The sequence below is a fragment of the Psittacula echo genome (assembly GCF_963264785.1).
Source record: "Psittacula echo genome assembly, chromosome: 2".
NCBI classification, from domain to species: Eukaryota; Metazoa; Chordata; class Aves; order Psittaciformes; family Psittacidae; genus Psittacula; species Psittacula echo.
In genome coordinates, this window is record NC_137737.1 from 106,531,024 (window position 1) to 106,539,555 (window position 8,532).

The 8,532-nt window shown below is 40.0% G+C and overlaps 1 protein-coding gene across 1 annotated transcript in view; it reads left to right on the forward strand.

The window, feature by feature from the left end:
- Positions 1-7,927, forward strand: part of PIEZO2 (piezo type mechanosensitive ion channel component 2) — a gene marked incomplete at its 5' end in the record, with an annotated part of 302,973 nt that extends 295,046 nt beyond the window's left edge. The window contains 5 exons of the mRNA XM_080609696.1: positions 386-558; positions 2,336-2,452; positions 4,445-4,524; positions 6,397-6,577; positions 7,447-7,927. Coding sequence (XP_080465822.1) covers positions 386-558; positions 2,336-2,452; positions 4,445-4,524; positions 6,397-6,577; positions 7,447-7,699 — 804 coding nt within the window. The 3' untranslated portion in view covers positions 7,700-7,927. The remainder of the gene's footprint in view (positions 1-385; positions 559-2,335; positions 2,453-4,444; positions 4,525-6,396; positions 6,578-7,446) is intronic.
- Between the last annotated feature and the right edge of the window lie 605 nt (positions 7,928-8,532).

Consider the following 8,532-nt stretch of genomic DNA (forward strand, 5'->3'; position numbering starts at 1 on the left):
TCTGAAGCTGCTAGTTTCAAGTCACCTTATCATTTGCAGCTATCTTTCTATGCAGAAAGATGCTTAATAAAAGACAGTAGAATTTTAACGTAAGTTTAGATAGACTGTACAGAGGTTACGTGATGAACTTTCAGACTCCCTTTGGACTGCATGGCCATCGTTCTTCAAAGAGCAGGGCCATTTTTATTTTACCTTCTTAGCTTGGCTATACTTTTTTTTATTCCCTTCCCATCTAAAGCCCCAGATGGTACCTGAGGAATATTATCAGTGGAAACCACTGCATTTACAGTTAATCAGCTACAATTCTGCCTGACTGGGAGATGTGGGTCTGTGTCTTTTGAATATCACCGCACTTAAATTTTCTTTTCCTCTTCTGCACCTACAGGCTGCTTTGCAGTTTCTAGAGGGCTATGGAAAAGAAGATATAACTCTTGCAGATTTAGAGGGAAATTCAAACTCTTTATGGACCATCAGCCCTCCCAGTAGAGAGAAAATGATACAGGGACTGCTGGATTTTTCAGCTGAGTTCACTGTAGTTCTTTCATGGAGCATTCAAAGGTAATTACCATGGCTGTTATGAGGTTGATAGATTACTTGCCAAGCATTTGCTCAGAAGAACAGTTCCACACTGCACTTTTTACTTAGTTTTTCAGTAAATTCTGTTGTACTGCAGAGCAAAAAAAACCTGAAAGTGGGAGGGACAGAGACAGAGAGAAGTGACCTTTGCTCCCCAGGAAAAAATTGTTGCCTGCAGTTCTCAAACAATAAAAAGAGAAGCAAAGCCACGTCCAAGTACATTATTTAAAAAGGCAGGGTGGGGTTTTCAATGGGACTTCAGGGGAGGGAAGGAAAAGTAAGAATATTCTAGCCAGTTTCAGATAAAGATGTTAAATAAACTGCCCCAAACAGCAACCTTGCTAGCATATATGGGAACTGAATACTTAGACCTAGTTAAGGCAGAAAAACTGTAAGGAAATACAAACAAAAGTGCTTGGTCCTCTTACTAAGGGAGTCTGGAACTCACACAAACTGTTTTTTAAAAAAACACATATATGCAAATAGCATAACAATGGCACAGGTCCGTGTTGTTGAGACCTTTGCCTGTTTACTTGTGGTTCCTTTGGCCTTGGAGAACTATTACTTTACAATGAAGTTTTTGAAAGAGACAGCCTAGAACATAAGATAGTTGCATGCAGGCTAGAGGAGACCCAGTCACCGAGGTAGTTTGTTGGCTCGTGTCTGCCAGATGGGATCCTGGATTAAACTGGAGTTAAGTCATCACTCCATGGAAATGAAATACCTTTGCAGCCACAGTATCTACCTGTTTTGTTAGAAGTAGATGCTGGATTGTTAGAGCAATCCTCAGCAAATCTGTGCACAAAAAGCAGGTCAGCTGAATCTCTGTGGGAGCTCTGAACATGTTGGATCAGTCTTTCCACAGTCAAAAATAGGCTTCTAAGGAATCTGGACCTTTAATTCAACTTTATTTGACCCTCCTTATTTTCCTGGAAGCCCACAGTATTAGCTAGTGTATTACATCACTCCATCATTTCTGAACCTTATATTAATTTTTAATACTGCTACTCAGTTAGCCCATATGCTTGCATAACTACAAACATTCATACATCAGTTGAAAGAGACCTTTTTCACCCTCAAATTATATCCTGTGGATTATATTATGACCATAAATGACTGAAAGTGGTAAAGATTTACCACAGTGACCTTCCACTTTTTCTCCATAAAGAGAAACTTCTGTCTTTCATCTAGGCCAGGAGACAACAAGCAGCTCTAAGATGAGCCTTTCTTCTCACTCACACAGCACCTTCACACATCATCTGCCAGGGCTCTGCAGCCAGAGCTTCATCCCTCACCGAACTGGTGCATGCCAACAGCAGGGTATGGCACAAGGCTGAGGTGGTGTTGTGGGAAGCTGTAGCTTACTGCAGCATCCTTAGCTACTCTGGCAAGAATGTGTGGTAACACACAGTCCTGTTGCCTAAAATCAGAGCACGCATGCTCCCTTTCCCATTCTGTTTCGACTGACATATTGAACAAAGTTCTATTGATCTGTCGTCATTTTCCTGTAATACAAACAAAAGCATAGAAAGCATTTTCAGTTAGAAAAATACACCTTTGAGGCTGCTATGTGGCCTCTGTGGGAAGACGCACCACCTCAGGTACAGATAGCACGATGCTTGCTTTAGCAAAGACTGGAATAGACAGGATCAGTACTGTTAGACTAGCTGGACTACTAGCTCTAGCATTCACCCAGCAAGTGTTTAGGTTATGTTCTCATTATAGGTTAACAATATGTCTTCCCTTTTACTTACAACAGAAATCTCACCCTTGGTGCCAAAGCTGAAATAGCATCAGATAAACTTACCTTTGTCCTACCAGAGAACACCAGAAGAGATATAGCTACAATGATGTCTGGACAGCAACTGGAAAAGGTGTAAGTTATTTTCTTTGGCTATTCATATGCAAGCCTTCCCTTATTAAACCTTATTTCCTAAGGAGGTCAGGCTTCTGCAACTATCTGATTTGTCTGCCGATCTATTACCCTCTAATAACTTTGCAGCCTTGTTCACAGAGGCCAACAACACTGAAGACACATAATAGTAATATTAAAGGTAAAAGCTTATTTCCTATGATAAATATAGGCTGAGAAGACCAGGAACATTGGAATACCACCAACAAGCATGGTGAAGCTATTAGTTACATTTCTTTATTGCATAAGCACAAGTTCAGTATAGTATATTCACATCTAAACTCTCCTTTGCGTTACTTTAGTTCAGCTTGATCTGAGGATGTTTTATTGATGATATTTTTGTTCTAAATAACCATCCAGACTGTATTTCTCATTGTTATTCTTGAATAGTATTATATTGGCAAGGAAGTGTTAAATCACTGCGATCAAAGGGTAACATCTGCACTCGTTTCTGACATCAGATCTTTTCCTGTAATGGAAATTCGCAAGGCAGAAAGAGTATGCTCTTCATATGAATATCAAACATTATTCTATCGATGTAGCCTTATAGCATTAACAGCAGTGGTGCCTCCCTTCAGATTTGAAAGGAGTCTGGCTCTTCCGCCTGCTCACAGGGGATTACTTTACAGCAGTAGTCTCTAAATACTGCTAAGGCAACATCATCCCTCAAGGCTACCTGATCTGATTTGTGGCCACGAGAGTTGAAAAGTTAATGCTGAGGCCAACTGGGATAGTGAAAACCCTCAGAGGTTCATATCTGTTAGTAGGTGGAAGTGAGATTTGTCTTTTTTGGTGCACAGCTGTTTTTCTGCACCCACACAGACTTGTACATCCAAACAGACTGCTCTTGCACATCTGATCATTGCATTTAAACAGATATTTCATGCTTTTACTTTTCTGCTATGTGAGGATATGGGAATACTTCCTAAGGTGATGTAGTGCCAAGGAGGTTGGATTTTGCTTTTTTGTGGGAAGAGGTAATAAATTGATAATTCTCTTTGCAGGAGGCAAGCAGATATACCTGCACTTGCCTGTGTTCCGATCAATAATATTGTTGATTTAAGCTTTTTTTACTTTGTTATAAAGGACTAGCTTGTGGCAGCTAGTAGCCATTTGACACCTTCAGCAGGGAGCTTTCTGCCACCATCTCAAAGTGGCTGCAGAGCTCTTACCTATCTTTGGAACTGCTGGAGTGATCAGGCGGGATTTTAAATTGATGACCTCTGTTTTCCCCAGCCTGGTGTATGCAATTTAGCAAATGGCCACCAGACTTCCCCGAAAGCTCCCCTTCCCTAGAATTTTTCAGTCATTTCAGGAAAGGTTAGGACAGTATCTCTGCTTTTAATGAAATGTCTCTATCTGGATGCTGGTAATTAATTCCCACTTAATATGACTTAATTTTTAGTCCAGTGGAAGAACTTATACAAACATCTTTCTTTTTAAGTTTGAAATCCTCCTACAAAGTGAAAATATTTCCCATTGGAAGATTCCGGCAAAAAATTCTCACTCTATTCAGGTGTTTTTATCAAAACATCTTGCAATTCTGAAGTAATAACTGTTCTCACCACATATTTCTCTTCCTACATATTTTTCTAGCTTGTTTACTACTGGTGATGTGTTGCCTTTCTTTGTGCTGCTTATATAGCTGACTATAAAAGCAGCTTTGTCAAAAAAGGGAACAAAATATAAAGTCTACATTCCTTGCAAATGCATGCCCCAGGTGCGTGGGATTCATGACTTGTGAATGGCGACGTTATGGATGGAGCTCCCTGCTGAAGTACTGACACAACATCGTTAATAAATCCAGCTAACTTTCAGATGTGACATCTGAACACTATAAAATCATAGCTTAAGCCAAGAATTACTGGGAACTGTGTATAGCCCTGTTTGTTAGGTATTTCTAAATTATTTTAGAGTTATAAAAATATGAAATATTTGCTTTCTCATTTTTTCCAGAACATTAGAGACAGTGTACCCATACTACATCAAGGCTCCTAGTGATTCTCTGGCAAAACCTATAAAGCAGCTATTGACAGGTATGTGTCCAGACCACAGAAAACAGCCTATGGTTGAAGGAAGTACAACACAGCACTCGCACTTGCACATTCACTGGGATGTTATGGGGCACCTCAGTCTGAAATGCACTCATAATAGTTTCTACTTGGTGCCGGCAAGCATAGGGAGAGATGAGGTAATACAGTATAAGGCAGAAAATGCATCTGGATGTATTTTAGCATTGTAGTTAACAGTAAGAAGTCTTATAGATGAAGTGCAGCTCCTTTCCTTCAAGTCTGCTTTCAGGAACTGCTTTCTTTTGTTTTCTGAGTAAGCGATAAAAAGTTTCACTTCTCTGCATCTCCATGCTACCTTACCACAGTCATTACTACTTCATGTCTGCAAATGTAGCTCCTCAGCTTAAGTAATGCCACTAAATGATTTTTGTGTTTGTTTGTTAGCTATTACTTCCTTATTGGCTACAAAGAATCCAGTTTAGATAAATCATTGCATTTCAGAGTTCTACTACAGATTTCATGCATGTGAAAAACCCATTGGCTTGGAAGAGTAGAAACAAGTCCTTCTCTAAGAACACTGCTCAACAGAGGTTAAATTTGGTGCTCAGGTGCAGTAGTACTATGTAGTACATTACTGTGTAGTACACTACTGTTCAAGGTTCTGTCAGCATGATTAAATTAATTAGGAAAAATAATTCTTGAGGCTGAACCTAGCTCTGTGAGTAGCAATAAGAGTGCTTCATTGTCGCTGGTCATGTCCTGTCCTAAAGAGCTCTTAACTTGAGATTCCTCAAGAAGGCTTCAATGCATGCAATGCTAATGTACATTCCCCAGAAATCCCCAGAGTTCACCTCCTGTCTGTGTGATCAGTATTGTCGTGGTTTAAGCCCAGTCAGCAACTCAGCCATGCAGCCCTCGCTCACTGCCCCCCCCTTCCTCCCCCGCTCCCAGAGGGATGGGGAGGAGAATCGAAAGAATGTAACTCCCACGGGTTGAGATAAAAACAGTCCAGTAACTAAGGTATAACACAAACCACTCTGCTACCAACAATAACAATAATGATAAGGGAAATAACAAGGGAAGAGAACACAACCGCTCACCACCCGCCGACCAATACCCAGCCCGACCCAAGCAGTGATCTCACCCTTCCGGGTAACTGCCCCCAGTTCATATAGTGGGCATGACGTGCTGTGGTATGAAATACCTCTTTGGCTAGTTTGGGTCAGGTGTCCTGTCTCTGCTTCCTCCCGGCTTCCCCTCCCTGGCAGAGCATGAGACTCAGAAACTCCTTGGTCAGAGTAAACATTACTGAGCAGCAACTAAAACCATCGGTGTTATCAGCGCTGTTCCCAGTCCGAAAGTCAAAACCACAGCACTGCACCAGCTACTAAGAAAGAGAAAAATGACTGCTACTGCTGAACCCGGGACAAGTATGCATAATAGGATACTGTGTGTGCTTTTCTTGATATGAGAGAATAGCGTCTTTTATGCCAAGACATAAATGATTTACGGTAGCAGTTTTACTTTGACATATAGAACCTGACCACTGTTCCTCCAAGTTAAACGTGTCTTTTTACGCCTTAAGTGCAGACATGCTGACTACCAGTCATTCTTTGAAATTATTTTACAGTTGTCCATAAGAAAATGGAGGTGATACTAAACTTTTTGTTTATTTCATGGGCATTCGGATGAGATTGCAGAAGGAAAACCATAGAAGTCTAGATATTATACTTTTTTACAAGAATAATGTAAAATGGATTTTAGAATAATTATAATGAACCTTTCCTCCGACACTGCTTAGCCATTTTATCATGCAGATGTTTGAAGTATCTGACTCAAAACATTTTGACTTTCGTAATTTTTGGTATATATATTAACATTTCTTTTTTTCAATAGACTGCAGATGGGAAAACATTACGGTTTCCTTGGTCAAAAATGTGTCTGATGAGGGAGTTCGTGAGTGGTGGGTTTTGAATCAGCTTGGAAAAAGATACAAAACATCTGAAGAGAGTCTTGAACTCTTCATATTCAGTGATAAAGTCAGTCCACCAAGCCTTGGATTCTTGGCTGGTTATGGGTAAGAAGGAATATTTACGTAAAATTAAAATAATATAGATGAGATAGATAGAAACAGAGGTGACCTTATTTTCTGGGTGGGGGGGATTATTTATTTCTTTCTTGTTGTTGTAGTGTTTGAACATCACATTTTGAAAAGGGGTCTATTAATGTTATCTATAGAAAGCTTCATATTTGTAAGGAATGATACTCTTGATACCTGATCTACAGTGGGAAAAAAAGGCAGAAACACCCTTTGCACCAATTTCTTGTTGAAGTAAAGTCATGCAAAATATGTTAGCTCAGCTACAGGTCAAGTTCTGCCCAAGGTCTGCCCAGCTTTAGTGACCTTACCAATCTTGTAGCCAGGACTCTGGGTGTGAAACAGTTATGAAATACATCTCCACAGACAGAGAAAGGCAGAAGAGTGCGCCTTCCCAGCAGGTAATGCCCTTCTGGCATGATTTTGGAGAACTCCTCATAGCAGGATTATCGGGGAGGACAAGTAAATATAGTCTGTCACAGTTACACATACTTTAATAACAAAAAATATTATACACAAAACCTGACAGATAATTTGACTTTAGCAGCCAACAGTTACCAGATTTCCTATTCTGACTTCAAGCTGTAGCAGGCAAGACATGAGACCATCAGTAACTGGGGTTAAACCATTTAAGTCAGCAGCCTCAGCTATTTATGTTCCCAGATTTCTGTGGTATTTGAAGAGACCTTATTATCCTTTATCTTGCAGCACAACAGAAACAAGATCCTAATTAGAAATTATGGTTCACTCAGCTGACAGTCTACACTTAGCCGTGTAGATGAGCTTCCTCACACTTGGCTGACCTTTTTCAAGTCATGATTTGAACTCTTTCCTTTCTTTCTTTCCAGCATCATGGGACTATATGCCTCAGTTGTCCTGGTGATAGGAAAGTTTGTCCGTGAATTTTTCAGTGGGATCTCTCACTCCATCATGTTTGAAGAGCTGCCCAATGTAGACCGAATCTTGAAGTTGTGTACTGACATTTTCTTAGTGCGAGAGACTGGAGAACTGGAACTAGAAGAAGACCTGTATGCCAAACTAATATTCCTGTATCGGTCACCAGAGACTATGATCAAGTGGACTAGGGAAAAAACTAATTGATCTCTGGTGTCACACTGCAAATCAAGTTGATTTCATCTGAATTTTAAAGGTGAAATAGAAAAAGAAAAAAAAAAAAGCACAATATTCTCTTAAGAGCTAAGCCTTTTATAGTTAGGTAGCAATGATTTTTCACTGAAGGAGTCCTGGAAGCTACGGCCTTAGGAATCTATGCTGCCTTTCAAATTAAGGATCAACAGTGAAGAAGGTTGGATGATTTGTTGTTTTTAATGTGCGACTCCTCTACAACCTGGGGACTGCTTTGTAATTTAATCAACAAAAAGTCTGCATCTTTGTCTGGCTAATTTAATTTTCCAGACAATCATTACAACTTAAAGAGAAAAGAAAGGAGTGAACCCATAGGTGACTCCAGTGTACCTTCTTAACCCTTTCTGGAGCCATACAGATTGGATTGTGCAATATGCTGTTGTACATCACTGACTTTCAAGCTACAGTAATGGGACGCTGACTAGCCTTCAGGACACCCAAGACCCAGAGCCACAGTGGGAACTGAAGACATTCTAGCCATACCCATTTGTAGAAATCAGAGGTTTTGATGTACGAAGGACACTGTGGACAAGCCTCTGTTAGCAAAAAGAAAACAATAACAATCTCTTTAAATGCCTTATTTTATTTGTACAGCCACAGAAGACATTTCAACCAAACATCAATGACTTTTCTCAGGAAAAAAAAAGCAACTGAAACTTGACACTTCGTCAAGGTTAACTAATGGCTAGAATAATGATGGTGAATTATTGAGGTGTTCTGCTGGGCCATTCTCTTCAAAGCTACTGCTTTCCATTAGGTGAGAAAAGAAAGTGAATTCAATGACCTAA